Consider the following 20209-nt stretch of genomic DNA (forward strand, 5'->3'; position numbering starts at 1 on the left):
AACAATACAACCCCCTATCTATCTATCAATTATCATCCCATCTCAAATTTCTCCAACCGCTTCTTGCCACGTAAAAGAAAATACATGCCTGCGTGTAATCATGAATTAAATTTTAATGGGAAGGTAAGTTGCAGGTGAGGTGCTGAGTCATCATTCTACTTTTTTGATTCCAGTCCCCACTCACTCACTACCTCTGCAAGAAGCTTCCTTCCTTAGTTGTTGGAGACCATAAACAAACATAAATAAATATCCTCTCTTTCTTTCTTTCTTTTATTCTTCCCATTAAATCATCAAACCCCTTTTCTTTTCTTTTCTGCTGTTGCATTATGGAAGAAGATGAATATGCTAAACTTATCAGAAGGATGAATCCACCCAGGTAATATTAATAATAATCATAATACCCTGTTTTTCATTTTTCAATTTTTTGTTTGTTTGGCTTCTTTAATTCTTATTTTATTCATTTGGGTTTTGCAGGGTTTCAATTGACAACAATTCATCTCCAGATGCAACTGTTATCCAGGTATGTTTTTTTTCTTTTAATAATTCAAAATTTTACTGTTCTTGTTAATTAGCTTTAATATGGTTTGGTTTTTGTTTTGAATGTCAGGTTGAGAGTGTTAACAAGCCCGGTATCCTACTCGAAGTCGTCCAAGTTCTTACTGATTTGAATCTGGTTATCACCAAGGCTTACATCTCATCAGATGGAAGATGGTTCATGGATGGTAACTAAATAAATCCAAAACTTTTTCTACTTTCTTCTTTATGTTCTTATTTCATAGTATTAATATTTTTGTTAAAGTTTTTAATGTGATACATCGAAACGGAAACAAAGTTAAAGATGAAGGGGTGATCAGTTACATAATAAAGGTTAACAACTTTCTGGTTCTGTTTTTATGTTCATAACAAGTCTAAGCTTGTATATCTGATATAATAATATTATGACAGCTACTTGAAAGCGACGCCTTTTATGTCCCGTCACTTGAAAGTTCAGTTGGACTAAAGTCTTCTTTAGACTACACATCAATTGAGCTAGCCGGGTCAGACCGGCCAGGGTTACTATCTGAAGTGTGTGCGGTTCTAGCCGATCTTAGTTGCAATGTTGTCAGTGCTGAAATATGGACCCACAATGCTCGGGCTGCAGCCGTGGTGAATGCGACTGATGATATCATGGGCTGTGCTATTGATGATCCGGATAGGCTTTTAACCATTAAAAACCGTCTTTGCAATGTTTTTAAGGGAAACAATGACCTGAAGACTGCAAAAATGAAGGTTTCGCCCCCGGGTTCTATGCACCGAGAGAGGAGGTTACATCAGATCATGTTTGCTGATAGGGATTATGAAAAGGTTGAACAAGAAGACATGAGTGGACTGAAGGCGGAAGTTAGTGTGTTGGATTGTGTTGAGAAAGATTACACGGTGATTACCATGAGATGTAAGGATCGGCCGAAGCTGTTATTTGATACAGTTTGCACGATTACTGATATGCAATATGTAGTTTATCATGGTGTAGTTCATACTGGGAAGATGGAAGCTTATCAGGTGTGCATAATTTAAGAAGTTATCTCTTATCTGATACGGGATATTGTTTGGAAAATTAATAATTTGTCTAAAATTAGGAATATTATATTCGACATGTTGATGGGATTTGTATAAGGTCGGAGGCAGAATGCGTGCGAGTCATGAAGTGTCTTGAAGCAGCCATCGAACGAAGAACATCTGAGGTATACTTATAATTTATAAACGTATCATACATATGAATATATGATACATGGTATAATTCATTAAAATTTTGATGCGTTTTTTATATATATGTATGTAGGCACTAGAGCTAGAATTGTGTGCGGAAGATCAGGTTGGACTTCTGTCCGATATAACCAGGATATTTAGGGAGAATAGTTTGTGCATAAAGAGAGCCGAGATATCAACTGAAAATGGGAGAGCAAAAGACACTTTTTACGTGACAAATACGACCGGTGACGGCCCGGTGGACCCCAGGACTATTAACTCAATTCGTAATCAAATTGGGCAACACACAGCACTCGAGGTTAGACGGAACGTGAGCCTGCAAAAGCTGACACGTGAAGAGACAACAATGAGCTCTCTCTTTGGACATTTCTTCAAATTTCATATTGGTTAGATTATACTCCTGATGTCATCATCATTCTCATCCTGATTCATGTATAGTTGAATGTGGGAGATAAGATCATTGTAAATATCCTGAAATAAAACATTAAGCTGATAGGTAGTAGTTAAGCAGAAAAGCTTGTGGATTTAAGCAAGATACAAGGGGAGTAGATAACCTTGTGGATAGACAATAAGATTCTCTACACAGACAGTACAGATTTTGAAGCAGAGAGTAACAGTTCTAAGTTGTACTCTATATCCTTGGACTACTGAACTTCATTTCAGTGCACAAATTGTGTGTGACAGTGTAATCATAGATGGAAAACGTGTGTATATTATCTTTAGGCTGAGGGGTGTGGGGGGCGCGAGAGGGGGCGCGAGTGGGGGGCTCCAGCCAATAATATTGTGACGTGTGGCAGAGAGAGAAACTTGATAAGATGGGTGTTGGTAGTGGTGCTCGCGCCCCGGGACATGGTGTGGAGGGGCGCGAGAGGGGGCGCGAGCGGTTTTTTTTTTTATTTTTTTATAAATGTATTAAAAAAACGTATTATTAAAAAAACTTAAAAATTATTTAAAAAAACACACATTTTTTTGAAAATTCATAGCATCCTCCCTTTGTTGAAAAAAGGGATACCGTGCCTCTAAATCACTCGCTATACGCGTGAACAATTGCCTGCTCATTCGAAAACGAGTTCGAAAATCCGACTCCGCGTATACCGGTTGAGGGCTAAAATAATGCCTCATCAAAGTATCGTTAGCACCCGATCGATCACGATCACGAGGTGGTGCTCTAACCCTCGGGAGTCGGGGTTGATGGGCTTGATTTTGCAAGAGATTGACCACGGTTGCGGTCAAAACCCCCCCTACATGAAGAAGCAAATCATCCTCTTCGGAGGAGTCGGAATCAGACGAGTACGACGACATTATTTTTTAAAAAAAAATTGGTTTTGGGATATTATATATGAGTTTGGAGATTGAAGTTGTGTTTGATATGGTTAAAATGGGTTGATGGTATGTGATATTGGTATGTGATATTGGTTTTGGGTGGTATGTGATATTGGTTTTATAGAGAAATTTTTTTTTTTTTTTAATAAACAAAGAGCCCAACGGCTCTATTTACGCAACCCAAGACACCTTTACGCCCTTTCCCAGCCGCTACTGGCCTTGCGCCTGCCTCTTTTTCCGCGCTCGCGCCCCTCTCGCGCCCCTCTCGCGCCTCGGTGGTGTGGTGCTCGCGCCCCGGGGCGCGAGCGGATGGGCTCACGCGCCCCCTCTAGCGCTCCACACCCCTCAGCCTTATTGTAACTTTACATCATAAAGGACATGTATATAGGAAGGGGAACCACATCTGAGTTAAATCTTAGGGCCTATTGGGCTAGTATATAACTTAGATACACACATAATCTTAGGCTGAGGGGTGTGGGGCGCTAACCTGGGCGCGAGAGCCCCTCCGCGCTCTCGCGCCCCCAGGCGCTAACCCCACACCACCGGGGTGCGAACCGGGGCGCGAACGGGGCGCGAGCGCGAGCCCCCAGGCAGGCGTGAGTGTGGTCGCGGGAGAAGAGAGAGAAAGAGCCGTTGAGCTCGAGAGAAAGAGCCGTTGGAGCTCATTATTTTAAAAAAAAAAACCTTAAAATCCTTATATAATATCCCAAACTCCTATATAATACCCCATTTCATCTATAAAATACCCCATTTCACCCATATCAATCACCACAACTTCAAAATAAAACCCAAAATCAACCCATCTTCCCAATTTTTTTTTTGGATTGGGTTCGGTTCATGTTTCAAGCCAACACGAGTTTTTTGTAATTTGAATTTTTAAAAAAATGTGTGTTTTTTTTAATAATTTATGAGTTTTTTTAATAATACGTTTTTTGAATATATTTATAAAAAAATAAAAAAAAAATCCGCTGGAGCCCCTGCTGGAGCCCCTCCACACCAGGGCCAGGGGCTCCAACACCCCCCTTATCCAGTTTCTCTCTCTGCCACACGTCACAATATTATTGGCTGGAGCCCCCACTCGCGCCCCCGTTAGAGCCCCCCACACCCCTCAGCCTTATAGATAACAACCAATCACTGCAGGTCATATAGTAGTTAATGTTATGAATTGGTATGCATGTTTATGCTATGAAGTAAGTACCAACACATACCAAAGATTTTATTTTATTAGGTTGTAATTCATCATATATTTTTGTCTTGACTGCACAGCTTCGTGGAGCAATGTGTCTGTTTGATGGTTTAAATGGTTAACAGTTAATTTTAGTAATTGGTTGCCAATGGTCCTTTCATGAGTAGTAACTTAGTTACTCTTGACGACTGGCAACTTAGTAACTAGTTATAGTTGGTCGTAGTACTAACACCAGTCACTGTTGATCGCGTAGTTACTGTTAATTGATGGAAGAGTTCCTATAGACGGTGTTGATTTGATAAGCACTAAAATCACTAAATATGTAATAATGTACTTTTATTTTTATGATATAAAAGTTACATGACATTGTTTTCCCTTTTCATTTTGGCCCACTAATTTCCTCAATTGATCCAAGGCCCAGACTAAGAAATGAAAAGAGAAACAAAACAAAATAAATTTACTCTGAAAGAAAGCAATGTTGACATGCATGTGTGTATCAGCTAGCTAGCATCTCCATGCAGAAGCAGCAAGAATTGATCTGTCTTGCCATCCTAACAACAAACAACCTTTATCTTCGGTCAACCTGTACCCATCACACGAATACAAACTAAGTAATATCTTCGATTGAGTCACCGCGTTTTCACTCAGTGCCACCCCTTCAAACCCTTTTCCCTCCATGATCTTCCTCCATTTCTCCAGCCTCTCATGCCTCATCACTCTCTCAGTCCCTTCAGAAGCCACTATGTTCCGTATCTCTGGTGCAAATATATATTGTTCCACCTTAGCCCGTTGAGGCGAATCGGCAGGGAATGTTGCATCAAGTGAGTCAAAGATAGCCGAATAGTAGTGTAGCGCTTCCAAAAACCGACCCAAGAAGTAAGGCCCATTATGGCTTGCTTCTTGCTCCACAATCGTGACAATATTCGGGGCCTGGTCTCGGATCATTGCTAGTAAGTTTCCAAGGCAATGACCGGGGACCCGTTGAAGCCGGTTTACCGAGTTAACTGCAAGGGCTTCTCCAACCCTTCTGTTAAACATGTGTGGTTCTAGGTCTTCTAACTGCTCAGCCACTGGGTGGAACTCAAAGGGGACATGGAGAGAGTGGGCTAGCTCTGTCAAGCAACGTCCGGTTTCCCTAACGCTTTCTGGAGAAGAACCGATACCAGTGATCCTGAGAAACGGTGGTCCACCAGGCCTAGCTGCTAGGGCTTGCATGAAAGCCGGCCATTGGTAGCCTTGGAGGATATCAAGGTCAATGACATGTACGCGTTCTTCTGCTTCAAATGCCTCATAGATAGCTTGGTTTGCGGTGAAATGAGCAAACTTAATGTAAGGACAGGCTTGGTAAACAATTTGATAGATCTTTAGGATTTCCATTGCGTTAGGCGGGAAAGGAGTGAACTTTGGGGTGGATGAGGGCGGTTTTGTGGCGAGGGTGGCTGCAAGACGGGCGGTGAGGGCCTCGGTGAAGCATGATGCGACACGCTGCATTGAATCACCGAGTGGGGAGACTACACGGTTGAGGTGGTGAAGGTATTTTCTAGCTGACATGAAATCCTCTTTAGCTACTGCTTCTGCACAGGCTAGAAGAAGGTGAACTAGTTGAAGTCCGCTATCATGCTCCTGTTACACACGATTCGTTTTTAATCAACGTTGAAAATTGTAGTTAACTATCCGCATACTAGTATGGAAAAATCACCTATTTATTTGCTTTGTAAAATGGACATTGAGTTTTAGTCATTTAAAAATAGACATATTCAAAACCAAACAATCAGAAAACACCAAATGAACAAAGCCGATCAGGGAGGTCAGTTTTTAATCAGCATCAAAAATTGCATGTCTATAAAACAACCAATATGATAATTGCACGTCTGAAGTACCGGCTAAGTTTTAGCCGTCAGATAAGGGGTTAAATAGTTTTCAACCGACACTAAAAACATCAATAAATAAAAGGGGTCTACAAAATAGGCAATCTAATACGTAGATGTGTATAGTATCGGCATTTATCCTCGGTTTTCAGCCAACTTTTACATAATTTATTGATTTGATTGGTTGTTTTCGTGTGCCCGTATACTTTCAAAGTTTTATTTTTACCAGATAATAACTAGCAGGCTTCGCGAATTCGAGGTCACGTAATTGGTTGGTTTAATGGTTTTGGATATGTGTACTTTTATAAGCCTAAAATTCTTAATTCTTTTTGTAAGAAAAAATTAACAAAATAAGCATCTTTGACTAGAAAATTCTCAAAGTAGACAAAAAATTTTAGACCAACAATTATAGGCGCATAGCTAGTAGAATATGGCCATAAGCCCTTCGTGCACCTTTAGGCACCAAAGGAGCCCTATAGGTCTTCCACTACAAATAACTTGGCACTCCCTCCTTGTGAGTTGTGACATGGTCTTAGGTGGGCTAAGGAGGTGCCCAAAGGTAAATAAACGGGCTAAAAGTGTTCCTTGTCTGACAAGACTCCACAGGTGCCCGATAGACCTTGTTAAGCTTGTTTTGGGCACCTTCACAGCCCGTCCAAGACACAATGTAAATTTTATGGAGGTGCCGATGGCCAATTGTCTCCCTTGGTGTGCGTAGTGGAGTCCAAAATGGTTATGTGGCCTAATCTCATTGGTTATGTCTGAATTAGTTGGGGATTATTTCTTCGCTTGTTTTAAGATATTTAAAGTCAACGATGCCTATATTGTTAATTTTCCTTTTTTTTTTCCATATGTGCCAAAATGCTTGTGTTTGTGATTTTCATGACATATATAGATGAGTCAAAAGTTAACCTCTTGGCCAACCGGGGGAACCATGAGATGGTTATGGCTCATCGGTTGTGGTTGCTGAGGTTGTAGTCGTGATGGCACATGTTGTCGTGGTTGTTGTTGCTGCTGTCGTCTGCTTTGTTTTTCTTCTCGTCTCTCTCGCTCCAGCTGTTCCATGAGTGGCTCATGTGAAGGTGCAGGTCGGGTTTGATGATACATCTGATCATCATCGGTCGCCCTATGAGCCTCTTCGTAAAACCTTGAAGGGCTGGGCATCGTCAAGCAATCCATTAAAGCTGGGATTGTGGCTAGAGGATCATACGACTGATCCGATGAACTCCCTCCCGCAATGGTACCAGTGGTCGAGTAACCCAAGAAATCATCATCCCCATCAAAATCGTCCAAGAAGTTCTCGAGTGCAGGTAAAGAAATCGTCTCGACTTCCATGAACTGATTGTTAGGGGAGTTACAGTTACTAAACACGCGTTGAACCGGACTCATTCCTTTCGCTTTGCTATTATTATTGTTATTATTAAACGGTCCCAGCGGGGATGCTGTTCGAGGTGGAGAACAGCCAAAGGGAGGGTGTCCGTTGTTATTCGGGTAATAGTTAAAATTTGAAGATTGAGAACAAGAAGGAAGGGACGTTCTGACCGGTGAGGAGATCATGAAATCGGACTCAAGGTGTTCGGAGAAGAACGTCTCCCACAAGGCATTAGTGTCCGGAGATTGTATCTCCATATCACCTTGTTGTTCTAGTGGCTCATATTTTAAGGAAGGGAAGGTAAGACTAGAAGGTACGAGATCGGAGGAAGACGAGGATTGCGAGGGTGGTGGTGGTGGTGTTGTGGTTTTCTTGGGGTTATGATCGGGTTCTTGCAGGGACGTTGGTTGGAGTTTTAAACATGAGCTTTCGGTGATGAGGGCGTTAACGTCGTTCGATAAAGAAGTGTTCATGGTGGCATGGATCATTGTTGCAGATGGATGGAATGTGTTAGTGTTAGGGTTAGGGTTAGGGTTAGAGGGTTACCGAAACTTTGAAGCTGAGGCTATGGTGTTTGGTGTTTTAAGGGTGAAATGACAAGGTAGAAGACAATGGTGGTGTTGGAAGGTAGTCATCGGTGGATGCAAATTTGTCAAGATTAGCACATCTTCTTGTGCATGGGAAAATTCAATGATTTAAACTAGGTGTTAAAATTTTTGGATCTTGTGGGCCGGCTGGCTCTAATTTTCTCAATCACATACCTTGGCTCATTCTTCTCTCTGTCCTACTAGCCTTACTAATTTTATATTAATATGAAACTTAAATAGGCATATCATTTGAAGAATTTATGTATTCCAATGACAATGTTGCATATAGAGCACTTTCACCTATTAGGTGTATCAAGTATATAAACTTACAAGTTCCTCAACATCAATTTCTACAAACTTAGCTGAAACAAGTTCAAAGCAAACTTTGCCAAACACAAGCCTACGTTGGAGCCCGTTTAACGAATGAGCTCCAATCCGAGTTTCATACATTGATCTTGATTAATAAATTATAATAATTATTTTATAAAGTATATATAGTATATAGTTACATCAAAAAATATAACAAGAAAAATGAAAGATGGTATAGATACATAGAGATTCGGTTATGTGAATCTCGTGGTTGTGGTCGAGTGTGTCGTTTGGTTTAGGAATTAGCCGACGAAGCATGCAAGTAGAAAATGAAAAGCAACGGTAAAGATGATGCGAATAGAATGCACGTAAAGCAACGAATACGTGGAAAGTAGACAAGAAGAATACAACATATAAAGCAAAGCGTACATGTGACTAAAGCAGTTTTGGAAGGAACAGTTTATTTGAGAGAGAAAGAATATTTGTTAAATAATATAAGGGAGCTTGTTGTAGCTTTTTATTATTTTGAAAATTATTATTTTTGATTTAATATGACCAAAAAGGTAAAAATTATTATTTTTGATTTAATATGACCAAAAAGGTAAAAAGAAAGAAAATCGTATATGATTAAAGCAGAAGCAAAAATTTGGTATAAAATGTTATTAAAATGGTTATTGTTTTATTATATGTATTTATTTACGTCTCTCATAACTATTTGGTTTAATCTATATTTCTATTTGATATTATAATCAATTAATCATGATATGTGTATGCTATTACTAAAATCAATTCTCAACCAAATAAAAGATAAAAACATCAAAAAAGGAGAAAAGGATATGCAAATTCTTTAGATATAACATTTTTAATTATGGGTGAAAATAAGCTGTTGTAAGTAGTAAGTACATCTCCCATATGTAATTAAACATAATCTGATTTTTGTAAACGAGAACTCATACACGATAACTCTAATTTAAAAAATGACATATTTTTAACAACAAGAAGACTTGCACCCTTTTAGTAAAACATATATACATGAGTAGTAAGATATTGTTCTTGGTTATATGCCGCATATTCAACATAAATATTCCATTATTGCTTGGTTTTTATCTTAAGAATTAAAAGATGTTTTAATTTTAGCTTATCGATTGTCGTATGCAAAAGCAGATCCCCAAGAGACTTTTTACAATTTAAGTCTATATATATTATATATATCTTTTATTTTCTAGTGACACTATTATTGATCTATAAAAATCAGAAGGGAGGTCTACATGTAAGAGAACGGACAATTTAAATTACACTTTCTTCGTCACGTCAAGATCAATGCATCCACTATTTTGTAAACGCTCTTATAAAGTTACGGAAATAAAAATTAATACAAAAATGAACTGAAAATAAATACTATAATAATAAACCAAAAATAAGGAACTTAAAATAAAATAAATAGAAATTGTATTGCTCGGTAAGTCTAATATAAAGAAAACTATCATTGTAATATTTAAGCACGTACTTTAGCCCAAAAACTAGTCCTTGTGTTGTTAATTTCCGGTGTTCTTATTTCGAAAATATGAACCTATGCTTTAAACAAATTACCTCGTGCTCGGTTGTCCATGGCACACTTTACATCCGTCCTTTGAACTTTATATTACTTGCACCTCCTTGACCTTGGCCACCGTCATCCATGGCTTGGAGCTTGCATGTCTTTGATCAAGACCTTCATCATAATCTTTATATAGCTGTTGAGTTTCTTGCACAAAATACTCATCATCATCATGATAATCATAAATAGGGAGGGCCGTTCCTCATTGCTACTAGGTGAACGCTAAGTTGGGCTTCTCATTGCAAACCAGTCGAATGCCATTCGATCTTTTAAAGGGCATTGGTATTGATTGAATGCAACTAGTGTAGGAGGTCTTGACATTATCAGATAGCCATATGGTTGGAATGAAAACACTTGTGGGTGTTGTGTAAACATTTGTTACGTTGTTGATTTTGAATTTTGGCTCAACCTTGAACCATCTCCTCTCAAGCTAGAACCACCTCTTTTCAAACTAGTAATGGTTTCTTGAGATTTCTTGCTTGCACCAACCTTTGATTTATTTGAATCCATTAAGATATGTTGTTTTGTGTGAAGAATATTGTAACATCCTACTTTCGATTATATTAATAAAATAAAGTTCGTTTATTTTATAGCGGGTCGTTATCGGTTTAGTTGAATAGAATACGAGATGGACTTGTGTTGGGTAAATGGATATGGGTTATGGACTTGGGTTATGGAGGAATGAAGGAAAGACCATGGGCTTAAGCCCATGATAAAAAATATATATACCCTTAATCCTCCATTTAATTCATTTACACATATCCCTTACACCATCCAAAACACACACTTAAGATTCTCTCTCTAGTTCTCTCTCTCTCTAAACCGATATCAAGAAGGAAACCGAGAACCGACCCGAGGTAATGATAGTATTTTATTGTTTGAGCTTAAATCCGTTAGATATAATCATGAAACGACGAGCCGACACCGTTAAACCGTTTAAGTCATGAGATCCGGGTGGAAAAGGGTATAAACCGAACCTAATATGAGCTTAGGGGTCACCCTAGCTCAGATCTGGATCGAACGGGACGAAAAACGATGAAAAACGGTGTAAAACGGTGAAGATACGTTTTTCTGGTGAGTTTTCCGGCAATGGCGGCGCCGGAAAAACGTGTACGAGGTTGTCAGGGAATGTTCTGACAAATCTGACCAAACCCTAGTTCGCTAAGGAATGACTAGCGAATTAGAGGTAATTCGCCAGCTGATTCGCTAAGGAAAGATTAACAAACTAGCTGTAGTTCGTATTCAATTCGTTAAGGGAAAAGGGTAACGAATTACCCTTGATTCGTTATGACCAATTCGTTAAAGGAGATAACGAATTAGAAGGTCCAATTCGTTACTTGGACTGGTTCGCTACATGGACTGATTCGTTAAGAGTCCAGTTCGTTAAAAGTCCAATTCGTGTAAGTAACCAGTTCGTTAAAGGTTCCAATTCGTTACAAGAACCAGTTCGTCATGGCAAGTCAGTTCGTTAAGGATAAGTAACGAATTAGAAGTTTAACAGAATGACAGAATGGTCCCTGGACTTAGAAAAGAATGATTTAATTACAAATAAGCCCTTGAACTCTTAAGTAGCATATTATTTAATGATTCAAAATGCTAATGGAAAATGTGTTAAGATAGTTCATGAAAATAAAATTTTTCATGGACCCAGCCAGGGGCTCTGCCCCTTGGACCCCGCTAGGGGCTGCCGCCCCTAGAACCCCGCTGCCAGGGGCGCTGCCCCCGGACCCCTGTTCGTTGAGGGTAATAATTAAACTAGAAAGGCGATATGTGTAGTGATAGTTTACTGAAACGTATAATTATTATACACTTAGTCGTGCACAGCTCAAGAAGGGAATAACCGTAAACGGTGAACGCAACCGCATTGAGGTGAGTTTCTAGCCCCACTTCCTTGTTATGTTTTCGGGGCTGTGTGCATACTCGATGTGATAGTTAATACACTTACCTTAAGTGGTAAGTGTATGCCTTGTATGATGTATGCATGATGATTGCTTGACGGTGCGTGAACGATCTTCGGATATTGCTTGTACCGTCAGGTGGTAGCTAAAGACGTGATTGCTATGTATGATGCAAGATAAGATGCATGTATGAATATTTATGATGTATGCATAATGTACGTATGATAAGTTAATGGTACGTGAACGCTCTTCGGAGATTGCACGTATTGTCAAGAAAAATATTTAAGGACATGTATAGTGTGAAGCTATGGAAGAAAGGGTACCAGACCCTAATAATATCCGAGGATGAAGGGTAACGGACCCTAATAATATCCGAGGATGAAGGGTACCGGACCCTAATAATATCCGAGGATGAAGGGTGACCGGACCCTAATAATATCCGAGGATGAAGGGTGACAGGACCCTAATAATATCCGAGGATGGAGGGTACCGGACCCTAAAAATATCCGAGGTATGTAGGGTGAAACGCCCTTTATAATGTATGGTCAGATATGAATGTGTATGGACGAATGCTGATATTGATATGATGTAATGTGTACCTTCAGGCACGTATATGTGTATGAAAAGTAAGTTATGTGATTAACTAGAACTCACTCAGCATAGCTGACTTTTAGTATGCATGCAGGCAAATAGGTTGAGGCAGCTCGCGTGACTGAAGACACATGGCATGGAAATCGAAGACACTGGCATCTCGAAGAAATGTTGTGATGTTTTAAAGACTATGTTTTGTTTTAATTGACTACGAATGTTTTATAAGACATGATTTGATGGTTATGAAAAATATTATGGTTGAAGTTTTATTGTTCCGCGAAAGTTTTTGTTAACTCTGATATTTAGAACTGCATTTATGAGTAAATCCAACGTTAAAGTAGGGCTACCGGTAACGAGGCCTTACAAATATAGATAGAAATATTTGGATTTTGGTGAAGTAAAAGAGAAAAAAGTGAAGTATTTAAATAGTTAAAATATATATAGCCATTCAACAACAAGGTATATCAATAGATTTCGGGTCTCTACTAAAAAGTACGTATGTCTCCCAGGTACAACAACCGAAACAATATGTACTATTGGGGAGGGCTCTCACACCCAAGATTGCACTGGGTATATCAAAGTTCTTGAAAAAGAATAGTGAAGAAAAAGATGGTAATGAAATCGAGTAGAGAGTACTCCTCTATATAGTTTTTTAACATATGGGTTATCAATTGTTCTCAGTTCTAAAAAAAATCTTATAGATTTATACTCGTAGTTTTCTAGTATCTTTCAAATTAGATGCATAGGCCTGCAATACAAAATTTAAGAGTGAGTAAAATTCTACCTTAAATAAAGATTTAATACTATAATAAAAACTAATCTAACTGTCATAAAAAAACTTTACTAAAGAGATTCATCATATAAACAATTGTGAGGCCCCATTACCGGTGCCTCATTTTGGGCGTTGGATTTACTAATAAACACAGTTTCAAACATCAGATTTAATTAAAACATTCACGGAATATTAATACTTTCATAAAACATCACATATTAATTCTTAAACATGTCTTAAATAAACATATTGTCTCTCAAAATCAAACATTAATTATAAAAATATAACAAGTCTTCAGATGCCAGATTCTTATTCTTCTGCCATGTGTCCCGCTCACGCCAGCTGTCTCATCCTACTCATCTGCATCCATACTAAAAGTCAGCTACGCTGAGTGAGTTCTAGTTAGTCATACATCATACAATACGTATACTTTCCTCCAATCATGCATCCGAAGATACATAATAAGTACTTACTAATTTACTTTCATAATTTCATACATACGTTCATAATTTAATATTTTCATACTATATAAGTACTGTCCATTCTATCTCATATATTATTAGGGTCTGATCTCTCTTTCCTTTGTCTATCTCAGATATTATTAGGGTCTGATCCCTCTTTCTCTTGTCTATATCAGATATTATTAGGGTCTGATCCCTTTCTCGTCTATCTCAGATATTATTAGGGTCTGATCCCTGTTTGCTTCTCTATCTCAGATATTATTAGGGTCCGATCCCTTTCTTCTCTATCTCGGATATTATTAGGGTCTGATCCCTTACTTCTTCATCTTCGCACATACTGTCTTTACATACCCATAATGTACATATACTTTCTTTAATCATTCATACATATTCATATGTTGTACATACATATATATCATACACATTCATCTTTCATATGCATACCTCCCTTGTCAATACGTGCAATATCTGAAGACCGTTTACGTGCCGACAAGCTTTCATTCACATTCATAACGTAACATCTAACACATAAATCATACATGGCATACGCTTACCATTTAAGGTAAGTGTATTAACTATCACATCGAGTATGCACACAGCCCCGAAAATATAACAAAGAAATGGGGCTAGAAACTCACCTGAACTCGGTTACGTTCACCGTTAATGGTAATCCCTTTCTTTAGTTGAGCACGATTAACTATATAACAATTACACGTATTAATTACTATAACTATCCATATCGTATTTCTAGTTTAATTATAACCCTCAACGAACGGGGGTCCGGGGGCAGTGCCCCTGGCAGCGGGGTTCTAGGGGCGGCAACCCCTAGAGGGGTCCAAGGGACAGAGCCACTGGATGGGGTTAAGCTGCCAGGTCAACTTGGAAAAATTTTATTTTCATTAACTGTCTTAACATATTTTCCATTAGAACTTTAAATTATTATTTAAATCGCTAATTCATTCTCTATAAAGAATTAAGCCTAATCCGTTAACTGATTCGTTATCTTACGTGATCTGATTCGTTAGCTGATTCGTTATTCTGGTTCGTTATCTTAACATAGCGAATGGTGAGAAACGAATCACCTAATTCGTTATCTTAACATGGTCTGGTTCGTCATCGGAACATGGCCTGATTTGTTCTCTCATCTTAGCGAATTGGCGAGTAACGAATCACCTGATTCGTTATCTTAATCATAACGAATTAGGTGTGTAAAGAATCACCTGATTCGTTATTTAAACGTAACGAATCACTAACGATTCGTTCAATCATAACGAATCCACATCAGTCTTATCTGAATCTTTGACTCAAGGGTCAAAGTCAAAATCAATAAGAACACAGATTAGTCAACATGTATCAGATCTGCAATAAACCTTCGATTCTTAACGAAACAACACGATTTAGGTATCAATGAACTCGGAATCCCAACGCCAACAAACCCCAATCCATTAATCATCCGAATATCACGTTTTAAAGGGTGCGATTTACCCATATATACATACGGATCGTTAATCGAACAATTAAACCATCAAATGTTAACGAATTCTAGTAAGGTTTGATACATCGGGTTCGTTTTTACCATTCAAACATAGATCTAAGATTTCTAGATATAAACCGGACCTAAACGAACAATTTCTCGATATAAACGTATCATAAACGAGTCAGTTTACGAACACGGTCTAGTCTTGATGTTGTTTTGATTCGTCACGACGTTCTAGCACTATCAAGCTCGGGTTCTCAACTTCGGATCTTGGCTCGGGATAATGGATGGTGTTTGTGTGTGTTTTTCAAGGTGTAGGATATGGTGTAGAGATGGATAAAATGGAAAGGATTAGGGTTTAAGGGGTATTTATACTCCCTTAAGCCCATGGACCTAAGGCCAATTCCATCTTTTATTCCATCTTCTAAAGTCCTAGCTCGCCCTCTTATTAGTTTGTTTATCTAAACCGACAAACGACACACTATAAAATAAACGAAATCTATTTTATTAATTCTTATCGAAAGTAGGATGTTACAACAATTAAGGATTGGATTGTAGGAATAGTAGGTATTAACTTTGAACTTTCCTTTGTGAAGCATATTTAGGGGGTGTTTGAGATTCCTTATTTTACGTCCTTTTAACTTTTTTCCAAAAGTTAACAGGTTACAACTTTGTAACTTATTAACGTATCTTCTCACAATAACAACAAAACAAACCAAACATCTTTTAACCTTTTCAAAAGTTACTAAGTCATAAGTTGCTTAAAATAAGCAATCCCAAACACCAGAGCATTCCCGGGTCGTCCCTCATCCCTATCTCTACAATTACATTAAAAATCACTACATTTCTCTATTATGTTCAATTAAATAATGTTTTTTATACCTTTATCATTAAAGTTTTCTTTTTCATCTACTCACAACCAACTCAACATATATTAAAATATAAATAGGAGCAAACAAAATTTTCCCAAATTTACAAAAAAAAAAAATACTAACTTTTCTCTCACCTTTGTTCACAAGTCACAACCACTCAAAACCCTATCCAATAATTTACAAAACTTATCACAAATATTTGGAGGATGGCTTGAGAATGCTCTTAGTCTTCTAACAGTTTGTAGACGTTATGTCCTTGAACAAACCCCAATTATGTAGATGACAATACACTTCAAACAACACTCTTTTTAGCCGGGCCATCACCTCACTTTCGTGTCCAATAATGGTTCTGTAACACTAGCCTAGTTATGTGAAAACTCTAAGAATTGTACACCTTGCAAATTTACTCGAAGCGACCCCACTTTTCTTTCACATTGGTGATTTTTTCTTAAATCATTAACCATATATCATGTTTAGCCTCACATTTGTCACTAATCGTCATAGAAATGGACTAGGACATATTTAAACACATTTTAAACAATATAGGAAGATCTATGTAAATTTATATAATAGCTCATATATAAATATATATTCGCCATTGTCTCATAGTGACCACATTTGAATATATGAACTAGTTTTGTTATTGAAACTAGATATTGGGATCTTCAATCAACCAAATTAAGTTTCCTTCACATTCTCTTTCCATGAACTTTAGCCTCATACCCCAACTTGATCTTTGATTAACTCTCAGGTCGTTGGGTCCATAAAATTATCTTTGACTTTAGCCTTCAACGTTCGATTTTGAATATCAATTTAATTTTGTTTTTCATTATGGTCTGCAAGTTAGCGAACTAGTTAATGATTTCGCGTCAATTGAAATTATGCGACCGCGTTAAGCGTAGCATGATTGCAGACGGTTAATTAAGAGGAGGACAACATCGAATGAATTTTCAATTGTGTCATCACGTGTTTTTTTGAAATTAAGGTTAATGAATTTTCACGATAAAACATTGTATTTTATCTTTGAAAAAATATATATATATATATGGAGAGGTCTAAGAGAAAACTCATTCTAAGAGAGAAAACTTAAAAACTCTAAAGAATTATTTTTAATTAAAAAAAATTTAAAATTTTGTTTCTTACATTCTTGTTATATTATGTTACTCTCCACCGAAAAAATAAAAAAAAAAGTCGCTATAGTGCACATATGTATTACTACAATATTGTTGTATTACACATGTGCAAAAGTGGTATTTTTATGTCCAATAATGTTTAATTGTATATATTCAATATTTGTGTATTGTATATGTGCAGTACTGCTGTATTATATGCAAAAAACAAAAAAAAATCGGTGTAGTGCAGATGTGCATTAGTGTTGTATTACATATACGTATTAGTGTGTATTAGATGTGTGTGTTAGTCTTATATTGCACATATACAATAGTGTGTATTAAATATGTGCAATAGTGTTGCATTCTATGCAATACAACACTACTGCATATATGTATTACACCAGAGAGGTTACCGACAAGGTGTTTTTTTTCCGGAACAATATCAACATATAAGAATAATGAAAAAAAATATACTAAAAAAAGTTAAAAATACTTTTTAGGAGTTTTTAAGTTTTCTCATTAAAGAGTTTATATATATATATATATATATATATATATGTGTGTGTGTGTGTGTGATTAATTTATTTTGAGAACCACTTTGAGTTTTAAGAACTAGAAAGAACTCAACGTAATATTTTTTTTTTTAATTTTTTTACACATATGTAATATGTAAGTGTAAATAACGTCAAATAATTACAGTATTTTTTACATACATAACTGACTTTTTACATATGTGTAACTAACATTTAAACTTGTGTAATAATCAAAAAACTTTATTTTCTCTTCTGATAAATTAGATTTAATCTCAGCCACATATTCAGTACTCATTTAATTGATTATGTGGTTTATATTGAGTTCTTAAAGTTCTTACCACTTATCAAGTTCTCAAAAAATCATTCCCATATATATATCTATACTATATATAATTTATAAGTGATGAGAAAATTAAGACGCTTTATTTTTAAGTAATTTACAACATAATCGACACGTGGTACAACTACAAAGCATAAAAAATAATGACAAAATGGACTTTCAAGCATAAATTGCACACGTGAACTTTCAATTCATCTAATATATTTACACTTTTGTACCCTAAACTTTTGTTAAATGAAAGAATACTTACAATTTTGTACCCTCATATTTAACCATTTATTACTAATTATTTTAATTTTAAACCAACTTCACTAACGATTTTTAATTCGACATAACTTTTACATACGTTAATATTTTTTTTTTAAAAATACTGCACCATAAAAACGAGCATTACATTCTCTTCGATTTGAGTATCATATTGTTAGAGTTTTTTTCAATTAAAAAAATCACATGTTACGTATGAGTGTTCAATGCCGGTTTTATGGTTTAAGTTAAACATGCGAGCCAAACTATTAGTAACGATTATTTGTCATAAAAAATACTAACTAGATTGTAGAAAATTGAAACCGAAAGTTAAAGAAAAACCAATCACTAACATAACCGATGACCGATTTAAACGGTTGTAAGGTTTCAAACCGAATCATGAATTCCCATAGTTGTTACGTGATTACCAGAGTCTATCGCTACATCGCGTAGGCACCCTTCTAGTGTATATATATATATTATATAATTGATTTCTTTTGAGAACCACTTTGTTTTAAGAACTCGAAAGAACTCAACGTAACAATTTTTTTTATTTTTTTTGTTTACATATATGTAATACGAATATTTTTTTACACACCGAATCGATTTTTTACAAAGGAGTAACTAACATTTAAACTAATGTAGTGATCACACATCTTTATTCTCTTTCTTAATTTATTTTTTAATCAGATTTAATCTAAGCCACTGATGTGGTGATAACAGTCAATTAAATATTAACTAAATTAACAAGTAATAAAAACTAGACTTAAGACTCAACCACACAAAAAACCGGCAAGTGAACCTGTCAACTTGTACTAAAGCTAAGTAAGTCCGGAATATCGAACCCACATGACTCTATAAATTACGTTAATTAATTAATTAGACTCGACTTACGACATGCCTATTTATTATTAATGTTTAAAGGGGGGGGGGGGTTTACTAAGATTAAATTAAGAAAGCAAATAAACAAGTAAACTAGAAAAACAAGCAATTTATCACAAGATCGAAACCAATCAGAGAAGGAATCTACCTAGGTAAGAATCGCATGTATCAACAATCATCAAGCAATGGACAAATAATATGATATGGAAACTGATTTCTAAATATATTCATCTAACAAACCCTAAAGGACCCTCAATCGCATCAAGTAAAATCCTAAAGAATGAATATTAGATTATTAAGCAATCAGTTATATTGATTTCCTCACAGTCATCAATTATGGTTAATTAATAATATCTAAAGCAAGCAATCTTACGAAACACTAAGCCCTAGATAACTTGATAAGCTAAACACGACATCATGAACAAGGATCAACACAATAAGCAAGAATATTGTCACTAATCTATCCTAGCATGCGATTGACCAAGACACATGAACAACTCATCACCTTACAGCTATTGGAATTTAGCAGTACATTTAAAACCCTAACCAACTATCAACTAGCTTCTATGATCTAATAGGCCTATTCAACCATAATAATCAAAACACCAAGTAATGATTAAACATAAACCCTAAATCTAAAGAACACAATCAAGAGATAAAAGATCTATGTGAAGCAATAGTTAATAATCAATCAAGATAACAAATACTCATATGCATCATGGAAGCAAAATCAAGTCTTTAACTATTAATATAACGAAACCATAATCAAAACGATTGTCCAAAGCAAGAATCAAATCAACACATGTTCATCAAACCTAGGTAGACATGGATTCTAGCCTAGAATCATTATTAAAAACAATCCTAAACAAGTATTTAAAACAAAGAAGCAAGACATGATAAATAATGGACAAGGAACAAAATTTAGAGCGATAAAACCCTTGGTGATTGATCCTTGAACACTTCCTTGAAAGAACTCTCGATCCTCCTTGATTCCTAGCTTCAAAATACCTTCAACACCTTGGTTTCTCTCTCAAAATTGG

The 20209-nt window shown here is 36.5% G+C and overlaps 2 protein-coding genes across 2 annotated transcripts; one reads left to right on the forward strand and one right to left on the reverse strand.

Annotated features, from left to right (window-relative positions):
* The first annotated feature begins 294 nt into the window (after nt 1-294).
* LOC143599415 (ACT domain-containing protein ACR6-like) lies at nt 295-2258 on the forward strand. The gene is made up of 7 exons (XM_077077376.1): nt 295-376; nt 475-520; nt 608-722; nt 800-867; nt 946-1539; nt 1617-1721; nt 1820-2258. The coding sequence occupies exons 1-7, from the start codon at nt 327-329 to the stop codon at nt 2135-2137; spliced, it is 1296 nt and encodes a 431-aa protein (XP_076933491.1). The 5' UTR covers nt 295-326; the 3' UTR covers nt 2138-2258.
* Nucleotides 2259-4712: 2454 nt separating this feature from the next.
* LOC143599417 (GRAS family protein RAM1-like) lies at nt 4713-8290 on the reverse strand. Its single transcript, XM_077077377.1, has 2 exons — nt 7036-8290; nt 4713-5878 (listed from the first exon to the last, which is right to left on the reverse strand). Exons 1-2 carry the CDS (start codon nt 7981-7983, stop codon nt 4760-4762), a joined length of 2067 nt encoding a protein of 688 aa, XP_076933492.1. The 5' UTR covers nt 7984-8290; the 3' UTR covers nt 4713-4759.
* Nucleotides 8291-20209: the final 11919 nt, after the last annotated feature.

This window comes from Bidens hawaiensis, unplaced genomic scaffold, assembly GCF_021521415.1.
Source record: "Bidens hawaiensis isolate Kalapana, Puna unplaced genomic scaffold, B.hawaiensis_p1.1 tig00052162_1, whole genome shotgun sequence".
In the NCBI taxonomy this organism is placed as follows: Eukaryota; Viridiplantae; Streptophyta; class Magnoliopsida; order Asterales; family Asteraceae; genus Bidens; species Bidens hawaiensis.

Coding starts and splice junctions, on each gene's coding strand:
- LOC143599415 (XM_077077376.1), top strand. CDS start 327: ATGGAAGAAGATGAATATGCTAAACTTATCAGAAGGATGAATCCACCC. Junction 377..474: donor AGAAGGATGAATCCACCCAG/GTAATATTAATA, acceptor TGGGTTTTGCAG/GGTTTCAATTGACAACAATT. Junction 521..607: donor CAGATGCAACTGTTATCCAG/GTATGTTTTTTT, acceptor TTTGAATGTCAG/GTTGAGAGTGTTAACAAGCC.
- LOC143599417 (XM_077077377.1), bottom strand. CDS start 7,983: ATGATCCATGCCACCATGAACACTTCTTTATCGAACGACGTTAACGCC. Junction 5,879..7,035: donor TTCCCCCGGTTGGCCAAGAG/GTTAACTTTTGA, acceptor CGTGTGTAACAG/GAGCATGATAGCGGACTTCA.